This window comes from Sus scrofa, chromosome 8 (genome assembly GCF_054392235.1).
Source record: "Sus scrofa isolate SSC_HxYL_T2T_F1_AM1 chromosome 8, Sscrofa_HxYL_maternal_Yorkshire_Landrace_v2.0, whole genome shotgun sequence".
NCBI classification, from domain to species: domain Eukaryota; kingdom Metazoa; phylum Chordata; class Mammalia; order Artiodactyla; family Suidae; genus Sus; species Sus scrofa.
In genome coordinates, this window is record NC_139390.1 from 37,417,796 (window position 1) to 37,436,897 (window position 19,102).

A 19,102-nucleotide genomic window follows, 5' to 3' on the forward strand; every position below is an offset into this window, starting at 1 on the left:
GACCGGATATTATAAACTATGTTAGATGTACCATCTTAACCTTTTTAAAATCTGCGAGACATTTGGATTCCAAAATATATCTAGCTCCAATTATTTTAGGAAAGGAAATTATGGAGTTCATTATGAAAGAGCATTAAAAATAGACATTGTTTTCCTCACCAGAACATTCCTAGAAAGCTAACCCTTACCCTTGAGAGTAGCATAGAATTATAAAATTGTGGAGTAAGGCTATATATGTATCTGAAACCCCCTCAGCTTAGAAGAAAGCTAGCTAAAAGGAGAGCAGGTAAGTTTGATAAATTCATTGATTTCTAGGGCTTCCTTCCCCAAATATGGCTTTGTGTATGATTTTGGTTGGGTTTTGACACTTTCTTTGGGTCCCTCAAAGCTGCCAGAGTGGTGTGGGTTGGCTAACACATGGGGTTCAACTATAGCATAGGTGCACTTCAGCTGGCTTTGGTTATGTACACGTCCTGATGCACTTGGGGTATTTTTAGGTGCTACTGGCATTGAAGACCGTCTGCAAGAGGGTGTCCCCGAGTCTATAGAAGCCCTTCACAAAGCTGGAATCAAGATCTGGATGCTGACGGGGGACAAACAGGAAACAGCTGTCAACATTGCTTATGCGTGCAAGCTCCTGGAGCCAGATGACAAGCTTTTTATCCTCAATACTGAAACTAAAGTACGTACACTGAGATTAATCTCGTCTTTCTGTTTGGTTTTGTTTTTCCAAAGCCAATGGAGTACATGTGATTTGATGGCTGTAAGGAGAAAGATGCACCAGTAATCATTAGCTCCTTGATAATTAGATCTTCTGTCCAGCAGCCTAGCATGTTTAGTTCTTATAAAGGCTTGGGAAATAAAATGATTCAAAGGAATCATTGCTGAAAAAAAGGCGTTAAGTGATAGTTTTCTTTTTACTTGCTCCCCACCATATTGGATTATCAATGATTTGACAAGACTTAAACCGTGATGACAAAATATGTCAAGCTCTGGGACAGGAATCTACCCTCTGTTCAAACTGAGGGGGAAGTGATGATTTTTATTGGAAGCAGGTGAATAAATATTTTCATGGTAATTCTAAAATTAGGCTCAGGGTTATCCTGCCCTCTAGTGGTACATCTTAGGTAGTGCACCTGAGAATATCAAAAGTTGGAAGACCTGGTTAAGGGAAGGGGAAAAAAGGGTTTTGTCTTCCTTCTTCTAAGGAGAAGGAATTTAAGAGGTTAGGACTCAGCCTACTTTTTCTAATGCCCTCCACTCCTGCCACTAATCTCTAACACAAATGTTGTAATCAGTTAAATAGACATTTTATTTTTTTTCAGAAAATTCCTAGTATAGAGATAGTATGATTTGTGCATATTATTTAATTTGCTTGGAAAACCTTCCCCTTTCCTTCCTCAGTTGTCAGACTTAATCAGTGACAACTATTCTGTCACAAAAACCTGCCTCTCAGAAATCCCCTGGAGCTTCTTACCCGGATCACACCTTTGTGGCAGGCTGCCAGATTTGGTTAGCCATGTTTTTATGCTTAGGCATCAGTCAGTACCCCAGGAGAAGGTACATGTGGAGGAAAGGGAATTTTCCTTATTAACACAGAGTGAGTTCTCCTTGGCTGTTGGCCCAGGGACCCACAGACACAACCACCAGCCAGATCCCAGTGTCACCTGAGGAGTGAGCACAAGAAAATGCTTGGTCATTGTGGTCACTCAGATGGATGTGCCCTCAGTTCAGATGCTCAGGCTGCCAGTGACCCAGGTGTGTGACCTTGGGGTTTCCTTTCCAAGTCATTTTCCTTACTTGCAATGTGAGGGTAAGTGGTACCTATTTCATAGGGTTGTTGCAGGCATTCGATGAGAAAACATAAACTGACGAATGTGGTGCCTCGCAGATGAACGGGGCTCAGTGAACCTTTAAAAGTAAAGACAATAAATCGTTTGTGCTTCATTTTGGCTTTGACATTTTTGCGAGCAGTAAGATCCTTAGGATTCTGGAACTTATTTGTAAATATACAAATTTATGGCTAAAGGCATTTGAAACTCCCAGTTCAAGAAGTCTTGTTAGAGTATCTGCTGTGGACTGTTCTAAGTACAAAAGCTTTTTTTTTTTTTCCTTTTTGCTATTAATAGCTATTTTACCTCGGAATTTTTTCAGATAACAGAACACAGTGAGTGAACAGAATTTAGATTTTTAATGACTCAAGTCTATGCATATAAAATCCCAGGTGCATAGTGGGGGATCAGTCACTGTCACTCTCCGCGCCGCAGGATATGCTGAGAGTTAAAGAATGGAATTGAGGATCATGGAGCTCAATTTGTCATTTAGTAAAGGAATTGCTCTTGTGACGTTTTAACTGGGCCACCTGGCCACCCACGCCATGATGTGACATCCAGTCATTTCCGTAGTGTAGTACCTCAGCTTTACAAATTGTCATCCACTTTGCCTCTTAAATTTATAAATTAGGTTATGGTAAATGGGGCCACTTACTTTACATAATCTCCATTCTCGTAAGTTTCAATTCTTTTTTTTTTTTCTTCTTGTCTTTCAAGTGCTATACCTGGGGTATATGGAGATTCCCAGGCTAGGGGTCAAATCAGAGCTACAGCAGCTGGCCTACACCACAGCTCCTGGCAACACCAGATTCTTAACCCACTGAGCGAGGCCAGGGATTGAACCTGTGTCCTCATGGATGCTATTTGGATTTGTTTCCACTGAGCCTTGATGGGAACTCCTCGATTGTTTTTGTTTATTTGTTTGTTTTAATATAATAATGTCCTGAATTATTTACTACCTTTTTTTAAATCTCATTTCATTTAAAATTTTCTCCTGAGAGTGTAACTCTTTATTTTTGTGTTTCTTAGAATCTATGAAAGGCTTTTTCATACATAATCTCATTTGGCTATTATAACAAGTAGAGCAGAAAAAATTATCCTCATTTTGTACCCTGAGACTCTAAAAGGTTGTGATTTGTCTAAGTACCTATGGCTTATTACTAGTCATGCATGTTTCTGTATTCTATTACTTATTATATGTAATCTATATTATATATAATCTATAATCTATATTATATATAATCTATACTATATCTACCTCCGTATCTACACATTATTCCCAGAGTAAGTGCTATAAAGTTGCTACAACACCGAAATAGTAAAAACTGAACCATTGCCCTTATGGGAAAAAAGATTAGGTTCCTGTGAGCCTCTGGTCACAACATTTTTGTCAACAAATGAATATGTAACCTTGTTTCGTGTTTCTTTTTAAGACACATTGTTATTATTATTTTGTCTTTCTTTTTTAGGGCCACACCTGCAGCATATGGAGGTTCCCAGTTTAGGGGTCCAATAGGAACTGTAGCCGCCAGCCTACGCCAGGGCCACAGCAACGCAGGATCCGAGCTGCGTCTGTGATCTACACCAGAGCTCGCAGCAACACTGGATCCTTAACCCACTGAGCAAGGCCAGGGGTCGAACCTGTGTCCTCATGGATACCAGTCAGGTTCATTAACCACTGAGCCATGATGGGAACTCCCTTAGAGACACATGATTGTGTGTGTGTGTGTGTCTACAAAACTTGTCCAACATCTTCTCCCTAAGGCATATCACAACCTCTTGTGTGTAGGAACACTAGACAACAGTATTCACTCCCTGGGGTTCCCTTGATGCAGCAGTTGTTAAAGAATAACAATGATAAATCTAGCCGGATATGGCCACCGAGGGTGCCCCAAGGCTTAACTGTCCTTGCTTCTTGTTTTAAGGATGCCTGTGAGGTGCTGATGGACACAATTTTGAAAGAGCTTCAGGGGAAGAACCCAGCTGCTCCAGAGCGAGGACCATTAAGCGAGGATTCACAGCAGCCTCCCGGCCCCCAGGACCCAGGGCTGCGGGCTGGACTCATTATCACGGGGAGGACCTTGGAGTTCGCCCTGCAGGAGAGTCTGCAGAGGCAGTTCCTGGAGCTGACTGCTTGCTGCCGGGCTGTGGTCTGCTGCCGAGCCACACCCCTGCAGAAGAGCGAGGTGGTGAAACTGGTACGCGGCCATCTGCGGGTGATGACCCTGGCCATTGGTGAGTTGGGTGGAATCTAGCACCGCGCTTCTCCCTGTGATGTCACGCCAGGGGCCGATCCCTTGGTCTGTCCCTCCTTCTGAACATCTCTTTATGCTTCGTCGGTCTGCCCTTTCCTCCCCGCTTTCCCTCCCTTCTTTCTCTCAGTCCCCCACCCCCTCCCCCTTTCTGTCCATGATCTGTTTGGCTCGCTGCTCTGAACCAGGTGATAGAGATGGGACAGGGAAAATAATATAATAGGACTCTTTGGGTTACACATCAGATTCCCAAACCACCTGGGTTAAGGAGGGTAATTACTGAATCAAGGAACGGAAAAGTTCACGAGTTCTAACCTTCGAGAAAGTTAAATTGAGGAATATGGACAATTCATTTATTTATTCACTCAACACTTATTTATTGAGTGCCTTCTATGTCCCAGGTATTTCTCTAGCCATGGAGATACACGAGTATGTAAAACTGACAGAGTACCTTGGCTTAAGGAGCTTATGTCTAGTTGGAGGGCGGTATAGTAAAAAAAAAAAAAAAAAAAAAGGTGAAACAAAAAAAGTGTAAAGATAGAAGGTACCATCTCGTGACAAGTGCTGTTGAAAAAAATAGTCAGGGATACAGCACATTGGGAAGGGAGAGGGGGCTGCTATTTTAAATAGGTTTTTGTCAGAGAGAGTCTCACTGAGAAGGTTGAGTGTGAGCAGAGACTTGAAGGAAATGGTAAGATGAGCCATAGGAGATCTGGGGGAAGAGCGTTCCTGGCAGAGCAGGAGGTGAAAGGAAAGGCCATGGACCCTGCTTGGTGTGTTCAAACCCAAAGCAGGCTGAACGCAGGGAAGAGTTTTCTGCAGGTCGGTGAAGGGTTGAGAGGCGGCAGGTGGCCAGATCGTGTAGGGTCTTAGAGGCCTTTAGGGATCTTGGCTTTTGTCCAAAGAGATAGGGAGCCCCAGCAGGTCTTTGAGCACTGGAGGCCCATGAGCTCCCATGAGTTGAAAAAGATCATGTTGGCTGCTGTGTTGAGTAACCACTGGGTTGTAAGGACATAAGGAAGGAGACCAGTTGAGAGGCTATTGAAGTAATTCAGGGAAAAGAGAATGGTGGCTTCAGGAGAGGTGGTGGGTCGTGGTCACGTAGTAGACATGGTTTGAAGAAAGAGCTGGTGACGTTTGTTGACAGACTGGTTATGTTATATTCTGGGAGGGGTCAAGGGGGGGGATGTCGAGTTTTTGTCTGTAAGAGCAGAAAGGATGGAGCGGCTGTTTGATGAGATGGGGTCAGGGCAATCAGGAATCGGCCTTAGCCTCTTAACGTTGGAGAAGGCCACTAGATGTCTAAGCAGTGATGACAAGGAGGCAGCTGGGTATAAAGTCTTGGAATGCAGCAGTGAGGAATTGGCTAGAGGAGATGAAGCTCTGAGATGCCACAAAGCTAAGAGATTGGCAAGATGAGACCTCAGGCATCTCTGACAGTCTCTGTTTTCACTCAGGTTGTCTTCAGTCTCAGGTAGCATCTCCCCTTGGGGTGCTGATGGAGCCACCAGAAACTCCCGCCTGCATAGCCTATCCCATTAGCAACCTGAGTGAAAGGAGAGCACCTCGTTGCAAGTTTCTGGAATAAAGTATCAGGATTAGGGTAGAATTCTGTTCAACTATCTCACTGAGTAAATATATAAGTGACTGATTTTTTTTTTTTTTTTTTTTTTTTTTTTAGGGCTGTGCCCTAGGCATATGGAAATTCCCAGGCTAGGGGTCAGATCAAAGCTGCAGCTGCCAACCTGTGCCACAACCACAGCAATGCCAGATCTGAGCCATGTCACAGCAATGCTGATCCTTAACCCACTGAACAGGGCCAGGGACTGAACCCGATTCCTCATGGATCTTAGTCGGGTTTGCTACTGCTGGGCCACAGCGGGAACTCCTGAATGAACTATTCAAGCCCCTGGATGCAGATGTTCCTGAAGCTAGGGCCCCTGGGCATGGAAATTATATCAATGAAGCTGAAACATGTGCACATCTCTTAACCAATCACTAAGGCCAGAGAACAGCAATGATATAATTTCCCAGCCCTGAGTCAGTTGCCCATCATAAGTCTGAGAGTTTGGGTTCATCCTAACAAACCACGTGGACTCTGAGTTCCCACAGAAAATCAGGATGCTGTTACCAAAAAATCAAGTGAAAGTTGGTGGGCAGTTGGGAACAAGAGATGCTCATTACCAGCAGGAATGTCATACCTCCTCTTAAGCAGCTTCCCGTGTGCTGGGGAGACAGAAGTCTGTAGCAACCACAATACCATGTGATAGATATGATGGAGATTCACAGGGGGTACTTGGAGCCTAAGGAAGGGGCATTGGGTCTAAAAGGAATATGAGAAGGCTTTCCCATAGGAAATGATAGCTAAACGCAGAGCAAGAGTCCTTGAAATCTAGCCAGTGGGATGGGGTTGATGAGGACAGAGTTATAAGAATACGAAAAGAGCATGTACAGGAGCTGGAAGGAGCAGGTAAGCAGCAAAAACACTGAAGGTAGAGTGAATATCATAGAGAAAGGGGAGGTCAGTCCAGATAAGGGTCATAGCATGAAGGACATTAAGGTAGGGTGGAGTATGGAATTCTCCCTCATGGCAGTGGACGCCATATTGAGTTTCTGCTCATCTAGCTGCCAGGCAACTTGGAGACATGGGATAAAATTTGAAGGATTTGTTTGTTGGCTTAAGTGGCCACCGTCGATGGGCACGATGGCATCTTTGCTCATGTTTCTTACCTTTTCTTCTGTCTCATGAAGGTGATGGTGCCAATGACGTTAGCATGATACAGGTGGCAGACATTGGGATTGGGATCTCGGGTCAGGAAGGCATGCAGGTGAGTGGCTGTTGTGCACCCACATACCATGAACTTGACCTGCCCTCCCAAAGGCAACATTCTCCATAGTCCAATCGCTGTGGTAGAGCAAGGCTGTCTGTGACTAGCTCGGGAGTGAGTGACAGGGCATTTAGCTGTTCATTGTTGATTATTTACTGGGTGAGCACTGTGGAATTTTCCTGGGCAATTAATTTAGCTCTGTGGCTCCCTTGTTCAATTAACAATAAAACTCGTCTAAATCATAAGAACATACATATTTTAGCCCCCAATAACTATGTGACTTTGAACACCGATGAGAGCTACTAAGGATCTCAATGAAAGACCTTAGGATCTGAAAGAGAGGGAGAGGGGGAGAGAAGATAAGAGAGAGTGAGGGGAGTTCCCGTCGTGGCGAAGTGGTTAACGAATCCGACTAGGAACCATGAGGTTGCGGGTTCGGTCCCTGCCCTTGCTCAGTGGGTTAAGGATCCGGTGTTGCCGTGAGCTGTGGTGTAGCTTGCAGACGCGGCTCAGATCCCGCGTTGCTATGGCTCTGGCGTAGGCTGGTGGCTACAGCTCCGACAGACCCCTAGCCTGGGAACCTCCATATGCCACGGGAGTGGCCCAAGAAATAGCAAAAAAAAAAGACAAAAAAAAAAGAGAGAGAGAGAGAGAGTGAGGGAGGAGTTCCCATCATGGCTCAGTGGAAACTAATCTGACTAGTATCCATGAGGACCCTGGCCTCAATCAGTGGGTGAAGGGTCTGACGTGGCTGTGAGCTATGGTGTAGGTCACAGATGTGGCTCGGATCCTGTATTGCTGTGGTATAGGCTAGAGGCTACAGTGCCAATTCGACCCCTAGCCTGGTAACCTCCATATGCTGCGGGTGTGGACCTAAAAAGACAAAAAAAAAGGGGAGGGGAATGAGAGATGTGAGACTGTCCTGTTTGTGTGTGTGTGTGGGGGGGGATAGTGGGTTTGTTTGTTTGTTTGTTTTGCCCTACCCCATAGCCTGCAGAAGAGAAATTCCTGGGACAGGGATCAGACCTGTGCCACAGCAGCAAACCGAGCCACAGCAGTGACAATAATGGATGCTTAACCCACTGAGCCACCAAGGACCTCCAGAAGACTGCTTGTCAGGTGTACACAGCAAATCCTGCCAAAGGAAAGTGGAATGGGAGGCTTAGCGTTTCCCAAGGATTGTAAATAATGACATCTCTACAAAAGATGAGACATGCAGATACCTCTTTGCCTGACACATTATACGAAGTCACACAAAGTCATGACTGTAATTGTCATGACCGTCTCTTCATGGAGGAGAAGCAAATGCACAAAGTAATGGGCCCAGTTCTTGCTAAGGGAGCTGCTTTCTAGGAAACATCACTTGCTGAAATTCCGTCATGAGGGGTAGCCAAAGAGAGGTTTTGTTTCATTGGGCCATTTTGGAAAGCGGAGTGGTGACGCCAAGCAACCTAGCCAGGCTTGTATTCATGGGGCTTTGTCTTTGTTTCTTTTTTCTTTTTCTTTATTTTTTTGGTCTGCATGTAAGGTTTAAACCACACATTTGGCCAGTCTGAGCCTGCTGAGCCAGGCTGCCCTGCTGTTCGAACGTGTCAGTTGCTCAGGGTGACACACTCTCCTTGTTGCCTCTGCAGGCGGTGATGGCCAGTGACTTTGCCATTTCTCAGTTTAAACATCTCAGCAAGCTCCTCCTCGTCCACGGGCACTGGTGTTACACCCGGCTTTCCAACATGATTCTCTATTTTTTCTACAAGAACGTGGTATGTAGCTCCAGGGAATCCACCCCTCCCGCTTCCCACGTCCACTCCTGCTCACGAGAGGGGCAAAGAGGAAGAGCCCCATGCGGGGCTTGCTTATTGATGTTTGGAAAGCAGCCGGGAGCACTCCTGCTGTCTTACCAGGGATAATCTGGGAATGTGCTGTGTTTCAGCTGCTGACAGCAAATTGCGAGGCTTGTCCATCTGCTAGCATTGTCTATTCCCTATGCATTTAAATTCAGTTAAGCCCTGTCTGATTCATTTAGAATCCAGTTTTTGACCTTCCCTAAAAAGGTTGTGACAAGCAGAATTATGAAATGTTTAATGCTCTCTGTCAGTAGGGAATGAAAAGGTTTGCCTCCCTTTTACAGGAGATACCAAAAAAAATACCTGCTGTTCCCCAGCAGCTGTCCCACGTGGTATGTTGAAGACACAGATATAGCTGAAAACCCTGTATTGTGCCTCTTGGCCTGCAGCTGGGTCACACTCCATGATGCAGAATTCTCTGGCCAGCTTGTGAAATGTGTTTGCACATGATAGCTGTGTGATGGTCAAGAAACTTAATTTAGACCATGTAATTCCTAAAGGGCAGAATTTGATTTGTAGACATCCTGGCCTGTGATCTTCGGCATACCGTTTAAATTTCAGTCTCCTCTTTCAGAAACTCAGGTTGGCCTTCTGTTGCTTCACCTAAATCCCTTCTAGGCACAGTGGTGTAAATATGTCACAATTTTCAGACCAGATTTATTCTTGGTCTTTAAAGTCCATGAGGAGCCAGTTAGTGGCAAACGTGCATTTACATCATGCTATTGAAATACCGTCTTTAGGAAAAAGATGACTTTAACGGGTCATTTTTAGGATATCCCAAATGTATAATGTAGATCTGTGCATAGGTGTGTCTGTGTGTCTGTCTATCAGCAGGGACATTTTTTTTTTCCCTATAGCACAATGAGCTTTTTAGGATGCTCTCAGTACTTTTACTAATTAGAATTGGCACATTTAGCCAAAGTTTAAAAAAACTTGGATACTTTATGATCATATTTGAAATGTACAACATCTCTGGCTGAGTGTGTGATTCTGGAGAACGCTGTGACTTGTTTAAAATTCCAGAATTTAGTGGTCAGTGACTTTTAGAGAAGCACTCCCCCCGCCCAGGTTTTTTTAAAATGCTTTTTCTACCTTTTATTATGATGTAGCCCACTGCATCCTCTCCCTCTCCCTTTTAACTCCAAATTTCTAACTAGTATTAGAAAGAGATGCCGCTTGCTTTTGGAGGGGGGGGTGTGTGTTCATTAGTAGCAACTGCATCACCAGGGAGTAAGGATCCTGTGTTCCTTTTACTCTGTAACCCTGGATGACCGTGATATTCTCTCAACTTATTTCTACCTCTTTTCCTGTCGGGCCAACATTGAATGGTTTGTACACTGTGGAGATGAGGGCCAGTATCAGAAACTGTTGGAGGAGCTTAGCTTTCTGGGGCTGTAGTTCTTGGATCTTGGACAACTTTTGCGATAGTGATAAAGACTGTGGATTCAGTCCCCAGAATAGTTTCCCAAACACACGTACCCAAAACTGATATGTTTTCAGGACGGAGGCATGATGCGTGTCATACACTCACGTTTGAGGATCGTGGCCCCTGTCTTAAGGTCTTCCAATGGACTGTGATGCCACTGATGATAAGTCCTGCATCAGCTAATGAATACTCAGGAAAAAGGCACTTTCTAGGTCATGAGCACTTTCTAACTGGATCTTGATAGTAAGCCCTTATGTGGCATAATTTTCAATTTCCAGACATAAGAGCCAAAATTCATAGACGTTAGGAAAATAACCTCAAGTCATATAGTCAGTTGGAAGTGTCCCCAGACTTGGAACAAGACTCCCTAAATCTCAGTCCCGTGTCCTTCCCTGCGTCCTGCCTTCCTTGGGGGCACAGAGCACTTGCTATCATGGACTTAGATTGCCAGAGACAGAATACTGAAGGAAACACTCTAGAAGGTATGTGCCTGGCTTGTAGGGTGACCGCCTGTCCTGATTTGGGACTGTCATAGTTAGAGTCCCAGGTCCTGGAAAACAGCTCAGTCCCAAGCAAACTGGGATGGTTGGCCACTCACTGGCACCACCCATTTCACTGCGAAAAAAATAATTGTGAACCCAGAAGGGAAGAGAATGAACGTTCGTTGTAGGCCTGCTGTGTACCAGACCCAGGGCTAGTTTCTCATCTAGAGCTGGAACGAACGCCTCCATTTGAATACTGGCTCTGCGGCCGAGTAGCCTGGTAACTTTGGGCAAGTTCCTTAGCCTCACTGTGCCTCATGTTCCTCATCTGTAAAATGGGAACAATACTAATTCCCAATTTATTACGAAAATTAAATGTGTTATTCATAAACTCCTTAGAACCGTGCCAGCTCCACACAGTAAATGGTCTGTGTATGTGTGTGCGTTTGTGTGTCTTAATTTACTAACACATTTCCCCACAGCAGCTGCAAGGTAAGTTGTGGTCTTCGATTCTGTGAGAGAGGAAGCTGTCCTGAGGGAGGGGCTGAAGTCGCACAGCTCAGGATGCAGCGGGTGGCATGAGCGGTCCTAGCACACACTGCTGACTCTAAGATATGCATGTCCCTCTTTGTGTCCCTAGGCCTATGTGAACCTCCTTTTCTGGTACCAGTTCTTTTGTGGGTTTTCAGGAACATCCATGACTGACTATTGGGTCTTGATCTTCTTCAACCTCCTTTTCACATCCGCCCCTCCTGTCATCTATGGTGTTCTGGAGAAGGATGTGTCTGCAGAGATGCTCCTGCAACTGCCTGAGCTTTACAGGAGTGGCCAGAGATCAGAGGTGGGTGCCACAGCAGCACTGTGCAGACTGATAACACACCCCTTGTCAAAGCCAGGGCATTTTCCAGTCAGACCGGCTCAAGTGTGGTCATGTATTGAAAACGATTTGAATGTGTGTGTGTTTCCAAAGATCTCTTGTGACACTGCAGATGGGAAATTCCTCGCTTCTGAGACGAACACACATAAAAGCATGAAAGACCTGAGGTGCACATAAGAAGACATCTAGCCTTTGGACCTTACAACGAACAATATCTAGTTTTTACCAAACCGCACGGTGCCTTCTGTTGTGCAGACTACGAAGTACGCTGGTCCCATTTATCTCCACAAAGCACTTTGAGAGAGAACGTCTTCCCATTCTAAGAGGAAGCATCTGAACTTCAAAGGGGCTACGTCATTTTTTCCAAAAATTTCATAGCTAAAAAATGGCAGATCCAAGATGGGGGCCTTCCGAGTTTGTTTCTAAAGGCAAAATTAAATTCTTCAGGTGCTACTCTCCCTTAGAACAGCGGAGTCATCTTAATGGCTCCCTCTCCCTAAGACCAGCCTCACCTCCACTTAGATGCTCTTGGTCCTGTCCATGCACCTCTGATGCATCCTTTATATCAGCCCTCCCCGCCCCATCCTTCTCTCTCTGCCCTCATCAGCTCCTACCTAGAGGATTGTCGTCACTGATTAATTAAGCCAGCTGTCCCAATTCATCTCTTACAAGATTAAGCATAACCAGCATTGAGATGGCCTTATGAATGTTTATGTAATGCCTCCTGTATGCCTGGTACTGTTGTAAGTGCTTAACATATGTAAATCTAATTCTCAAAGTGCCCCTGCAAGATAGATGCTATCATTATCCACACTGTTGATGAGGCAAGTTGGGCACAGGGAGGTACCTGAAGTAATCTGCCTGTGTCACCAAGCTCCTGAATGGTGCAGGTGAACCCTGGTTCCTGAGCCCATGCTATGCTGCAGAAAGAACATCAGTGTCATCTTTGGTCCTTAGGTGCCTCCCACCCCTTTGCTGTTTAATGGCCAAAAGTCCAAAGTGTGCTCATAGGTCCATTGCTGGGATCATACGGACTGAAATGGACCAACAACCTATAGACACCTGTATGTGGGCAAGGCTGAAGGGTCAGTCTGGTCAGATAATCTAGCCTTGAGAAGAGGCTTCCATTAGGACGTTTTCAGTTGCAAGTGACAGAAACCCAGTTCAAATTGGCTTAATAAAAAAGGAAAATGTTTTGACTGTCATAGCTGCAAAATCCAGGAATAATGGTGACAGAACACCGTTATTCTTTAAGCAACCCTAGATGTGCTGGTTATAAATCATTGAGCCCCTCTTGAGTCCTTTGCTATTCCCTGTGTTTATCACTGTGGCTTGAAAGATTGTTTTCTCATCCACCAGGCTGGGGACATAGATCATTCCCCAGGACAGAGAGGGGACACATGGACAGGATTGTCAAGGAGGGTTTCCTATAGAAGAACTAGACAAACAAAAATGAGACTCTGAAATTCCCGTTGTGGCTCAATGGAAATGAAACTGACTAGCATCCATGAGAATGCAGGTTCAGTCCCTGGCCTCGCTCGCTCAGTGGGGCACAGATCCGACGTTGCCATGAGCTGTGGTGTAGGTCACAGATGTGGCTCAGATCCCGCGTTGCTGTGGCTGTGGTGTAAGCCAGCAGCTACAGCTCCGATTCAACCCCTAGCCTGGGGCCGTGGGTGCAGCCCTAAAAAGGCAAAAAATAAAAATAAAAAACGAGACTCACTGTGAGAAATCCATGTATTGAGCTTTACTGGACTCATTGTTCTGAAGATGCTGACCCAGATTAGCACATGTTAGAAATGATGGGTTATGTTTAGCCTAAGTTTAAATTCGGGTTCTGTGGTGTGTGACCTCATTAAGTTATTTGACTTCCCTGTACTCCAATTTCTTTACTTTATGGAGATGATACAAGGATTAATATGTAAGTTCCAGCCATATTAAACTCTCAGTACATTGTTTTTACCCCACACTCACATTTAACCAGAAATTTGAGGAAATTCTGAATTTAAAATGATGTGTTTTTGAGTTTTCATTGTGGTTCAGTGGGTTAAGAACTCAGCATAGTCTCCATAGGATTTGGGTTTGATTCCTGGCCCCTCTCAGGGGGTTAAGGATCTAGTGTTGCCACAAACCGTGGTGTAGGTTACAAATTTGACTTGGATCCAGTGTTGCTACAGCTGTGGTGTAGGCCTGCAGCAGTAGTACTGACTTGACCCCTAGCCTAGGAACTTCCACATGCTGCAAGTACAGCTGGAAGAAGAAAAAAATAAAATCAATAAAATGATTTGTTTTTGTCAATCCAGCTTTATTCTGTCTTGAACTGCCTTTCCAGACTAGAGAGTAATTTAATGTCCTTAGGCTCATGGAGCAGCCAACACAGAGGAAAAGTCAGCTTCCAGGCAAGCAGAAATCCTTACAATCCTTTAATGTCATCCAGCCCGTTCAGGTCAAAGAACCACTTGGGGTCTTCCTAAAAACGTCCAGTCCAACTTAAAAGTTCAAGGCGAGGGTGCAGGAATGTGTGGTTGATATTAATGAAGGTTGTTCTGCGCCCTAGGCCTGAGTTGAATTCCACATCCTTTGGGGAAAGAGGAGTAAAAGGAAGACTCTGAAAGTTTTTCATAGCTAATGTTTCAAAAGCCTATTTGTACAACCTGAAGATTGTAATTGGTCTTAGAAGAGTTGAGGTCATTGCTTCCTGTTGTTGAAACATGCTATCTTTTGCACACACTATTCTAGCAATCCGGCCAGTTTTATAATACACGGTAAGAGTGAGCAGATTTCCAATATGTGTCCACTGATAAAAGGTGATGGATTTCATTGACGTTACCTTCCAGAAGAGTTGTCCTTTCTTTGAACTTGGCCTCCACGCAAATTCATTTTTATACTTGGGCCATTTCCTGTCTTTGTCCTTAAATATACTTTCCAGGGTTATAGCATCTCCCTCCTTGAAAGGAGATGGGTCTGGAAGGCTGCAGTCAGAGGCATCCTTTCCAAGAAGCAATAGTGTTGCCCATCTCTCCATCACCCACACAGTCTTCTTTCCTGGCTTTCACTTCATGTCCAGATTTTCCCTCTCAGTTTCCAGGAGATCCCATGAGTTACTCCCTTTATTCTCTCATTTGTCTTACCCTTGACCCTTCTCTACTCCCAAGCCCCCCCACTCACATGACCAAAGAGAAAGTATACTTGTTACCTTTTGGTGCTCAGTTTTTTGAACACCCTCTGCTCCCCCAGAAGCCGGAAGCTGTATTTTAACTTATTCTGAAATTGTTCTCTCTCTTATCCGGTGACATTTTTGTTGCCCCTTTGACTCTGCCACATTCTCTTCCACCATTTGGTTGTGCTTTGTTAGAATCGATTGTGCATCATTAAGACTTTATGGACACTTGTGTGAAGAAGGGCCAGGTAGAAGATTCATTTCCAGTGAAAAGAATTGTAAAAGAAAATACAGGGAAAAGTGGACTGGAAATGATGAATCTTCATTGCTTTAATTTTGCAGAGGACAGGGATAAAAAAGAAAAAAAGGATAGGTGTAAAACTTCCAAGTATAGTCTTTTGAAGAATGGAAGAAGGTATATGGAGAGTTGGTATATTTTTAAAGATTAGTTCTTCAGGAGACCATTAGACATTTTCAAGGAAATGTTAGCCTCTTTTTGCATCTGAAAGGGAATAAGACTATGAACACCTTAAGAAAAGGGAAGGCTAGTTAAGGGAAGTGATACGTGTGTTGCTGTTTTTGCCCATGGCAGACATCACTTATAACCTGTAGCACTCCAGCCTTCCTGAATGGGTCTAAATGGAGCCTTCTGCACAGAGATTATCATTGATCAGAGTTGTCTCTTGTGAAAACCTGTTTTCCACCACTTGACTAGTGTGTCTACTTGATCTTTCTCTCTCTTTCTAGAAGATGTGGTATGAAGCAATTGAGCACATGAAAAGTTATATAACAATAGTTGATTAAGCCAACAGATAGTCGTGAAGTACCTGCTATGTACCAGACATGGTTTTAATCACTTGAATAAAAGAACTCAAGTCCTACTCTATGAAGTTTGCACTCCATTGAGAGAACATAAGAAATCATTGAGGAAATATTTCTTTGTCATTGTTGTTTGTTTTTTTTAGGGCTGCACCTGCAGCCTATGGAGGTTCCCAGGCTAGGGGTCAAATCGGAGCTACAGCTGCCAGCCTGCACCACAGCCACAGCAACACTGGATCCAAGCCCTGTCTGCGACCTACACCACAGCTCATGGCAACGCCGGATCATTAACCCATTGAGCAAGGCCAGGGGTCAAACCCACAACCTCATAGTTCCTAGTCGGATTCATTTCCACTGCACCACACAGGAACTCCAAGGAAATATTTCTGATGGTGGTGAGAGACTTCTCAGGAGGCCGTGGAAGTAAATGATTAAAGGCTTGACATTTAGACTGATCCAGGGGTCTATGCCTCTATGAGGAAGTGATCTTTAAGTCAGGATAGGAATAGTAAGGAGCTGATTGGGAGGAGCAGGAAAGAATTTCTGGCAGAAACAACAGCACAGGTTAAGCCCCAAGGAAGGAATGGATGTAGCATATTTGAGAAATAGGATGAAGTCTGTGTGGGGAGGATGGTGAAGGAGGGTGGGAGGAGAGGGCGGGGTGACCCAGGAGAGCAGGGGCTTCAGTGGGCGGACCACGAAGGACCTTATAGGCCGTGGGAAAGAATTTAGATTGTATTGGAAACACTGTGAAAGTCATTGGGGTTTGGGAGGGGGACCAGTTTGATTAATTAGGGAGATGACCTGATTTACGTTTTTTAAAACTGGCCGCTATGGGAAGACTGGTTTAGGGCTAAGAGAATAAGCCAAGAGGCGGGTGGATGGCTCTCCAGTCATTCATAGAGAGTTGGTGGTAAATTGGAATGAAAGAAGTAAGGGGGAGAGAAGTGGATGAATTTGGAGAAGTTTTTGAAACGTGGTCAATAGGAAGTGATAATACTGCTATCCCTATTTCAGGCAGATTTAAGATTGTTCCAATGATAAAAGCAAAACAAGCTGAAGTTTCTTCAGCGATTTTTCTCTTTCACCTGTGAACTTATTCAATTATCACCCCTCATTCTTCCACAACTATTTACAAATCCTACCTGTTTTGTGAGTGAGAGAATTAAAGGGATAGAGTTTTCTCTCAGAGAAGCAAAAACAAGCACTGGTTTGTGTTGTTCTGTGATTTCACTTTGACCCTCGTTAATCTTGCTCCCTCCCCAATATCTGTTTCATTTTTAGGCATACTTACCCCACACCTTCTGGATCACCCTGTTGGATGCCTTTTATCAAAGCCTGGTCTGCTTCTTTGTGCCTTACTATGTAAGTCCTTGTTCCCTCAAAGGGTTTGTTGTTAATGAAGTAATGATGCTTCTTTATACTTTGTCACTGGTATCGGCATAGAGAATTAGGTATATTAGGGTAGATTGCTCACACAATCAAGTCGATTATTAACTGACTATAACACCCCTCCCAAATAGGTTAAATTTGGAGAGAGGTTCCTAGCTGAGTCCTCTTGGGTCTCTTTTTCTAGGTATAGGTACTGATTGACAGTTTTCATCAATGACTTGAATAAAATTGGAGGTCCACCATACGATGAGAGGAGTCAGAATCAGAGAGGCAGAGTAAAATAGAAATGCTATTGTTAGTTAACACTAGGCTAATTGTATCACGATGACATTCAGAATATTGAATTTAAGTGCTCTCCCCAAAACTAAAAAACAAAAAAACAAAAAAAACCCCATCAATATGTTACACAGGTAAAGAATGGAAGATATGTGACCAAGCAAAGACTGTGTAAAATTAATTTAAAAATTTTAGGCCATCACCAAGCACAAAGCAGCATGATACAGTTGTCCATCCACACATTTCTTCCTGGAAGAAAATATTAATTCGATCATGGATGGTTAACAAAAGTTTAGCAATAAGAAGGAAAAAGGTAATCGTCTCTAAGGGAAGAATTGTTATTCTTTATTCAATTAAAGTTATTTGCACTCACCCAGTTAGAATATTCTAGGTACACTGCATTTCTTTTCATTTTTTAAAGTTTTATGGACATGTGGTTGATTCACAATGTGTTAATTTCTGATGTACAACACAGTGATGCAGATATATATATATATATATAAACATATCCTTTTTTTCTCAGATTCTTTTTCTAGGTAGGTTATCATAGAATATTGAGTAGAGTTCCTTGTGCTGTACAGCAGGTCCCCACTGACCATCTATTTTGTATATAATAGTGGCATATGCCAGTCCCATTTCAAGAGGAGTATGGATGAGGCAGTCTGAAGTGTAATTAGAATAGAAATACTAGAATTGTCAAAGATCAGAAAATAGTGTAATTTGAAGAATACTTTAAGGACTTGAAGACATTTACATGTGAGAAGGGTGGATATTTGCTAATAGTGGTATATACTCAGGTTAGCCATAGTACCTGCTTCAAAGGTTTGCAGCTCTGTTAAGTGAAACATATGTCATATTTGTCTGTACCTCAGAGAGCTAGAGGTATAAGTAAGTTTCATGGAAAATGAATCATGACTCAGAATAAAGGGAAATTCGAACCAAAAAGTTCAAAGACTAGATGGCCTCTCTGTGAGAGAGTCCCATTTTCTGAAAACATTTAGGGTTATCCTAAATGACCAGCTCTTAGGATCCCTGAGGAAGGAACTCAGTCCTGAGTTGAGTCAGGGAATAAAGTGATTGCATTCATACTGCTGAGTAAGAGGTCACCAACTCTTACCCTCTCTCCGTAGACCTACCAGGGCTCAGACATTGACATCTTTGCATTCGGGAACCCCCTGAACACAGCTGCTCTCTTCATCATTCTCCTCCATCTGGTCATTGAAAGCAAGAGTTTGGTGAGTAGTTTTCCTGCCTCTGAAGCAGCCTGAAACTATTGGTGGGGAAACATGCTCCTGCCTAGAAGACCAGTGGTGATGAGAAGAGTCATGACCCCGTTGAAGAAGGGTAATTCACAGCTACTCTTGGTGATTGTTGAGTACCATTATGCTGAGGTTGATGTACAGTCATGGAGAACACCTGCCTGGTCCCTTTGGTGGTTTCCATGGTATGGCTGGTTCATAGAGGTGAGTCAAGCTGGAGAAACAATTACCCTTCTATGGCTGGCGTTCTTCCAGACCTAGCTGATGCCTTTCAACTAAAAGAAAAACAGGTGTTTTTATAAATCCGGGTATATTGACTTTTGTAAGTGATGATTTTATGCTTTTCTCATAATACCAAAAAAAATGTATCTTCATCTGCTTCCAGAATGTTTCCCATTCATTTAATTCTAAGGTGGTTTTTTTTTCAAACTTAGTTGCTGACTTAATGATAAAGTTAAGTCTTTTCATAAAAATGGCAGGGTGGCTCTGCAGCAAAGCTAATACGTGGAATTCAGATAAAGAGCACTTTGCTGTAAACTCTCCTTTGCAGGAGAAGACCATCCTACCCATGTCTGGGGAATAAACTGCCTCTGTGATGATATATGCTGCTCTCTCACTTCCACTGTCATTGTCTCTGCTGTAGGCAAAGCCTCAC

At 43.8% G+C, this 19,102-nt stretch overlaps 2 protein-coding genes across 24 annotated transcripts in view; one reads left to right on the top strand and one right to left on the bottom strand.

The window, feature by feature from the left end:
• ATP10D (ATPase phospholipid transporting 10D (putative)) overlaps positions 1-19,102 on the top strand; it is a 122,742-nt gene that overhangs the window by 87,097 nt on the left and 16,543 nt on the right. For all 21 annotated transcript variants that reach the window (XM_084971956.1, XM_084971963.1, XM_021100569.2 and 18 more), the window contains 7 exons: positions 498-682; positions 3,758-4,067; positions 6,836-6,912; positions 8,547-8,672; positions 11,305-11,505; positions 16,805-16,885; positions 18,319-18,423. In XM_084971956.1, coding sequence (XP_084828082.1) covers positions 498-682; positions 3,758-4,067; positions 6,836-6,912; positions 8,547-8,672; positions 11,305-11,505; positions 16,805-16,885; positions 18,319-18,423 — 1,085 coding nt within the window. The remainder of the gene's footprint in view (positions 1-497; positions 683-3,757; positions 4,068-6,835; positions 6,913-8,546; positions 8,673-11,304; positions 11,506-16,804; positions 16,886-18,318; positions 18,424-19,102) is intronic.
• The window catches only part of CORIN (corin, serine peptidase), a 297,345-nt gene continuing 295,755 nt past the window's right edge, over positions 17,513-19,102 (bottom strand). For all 3 annotated transcript variants that reach the window (XM_084971974.1, XM_084971973.1, XM_084971972.1), the window contains one exon: positions 17,513-18,722. In XM_084971974.1, the coding sequence (XP_084828100.1) occupies positions 18,705-18,722 (18 nt within the window). In that variant the 3' untranslated portion in view covers positions 17,513-18,704. The remainder of the gene's footprint in view (positions 18,723-19,102) is intronic.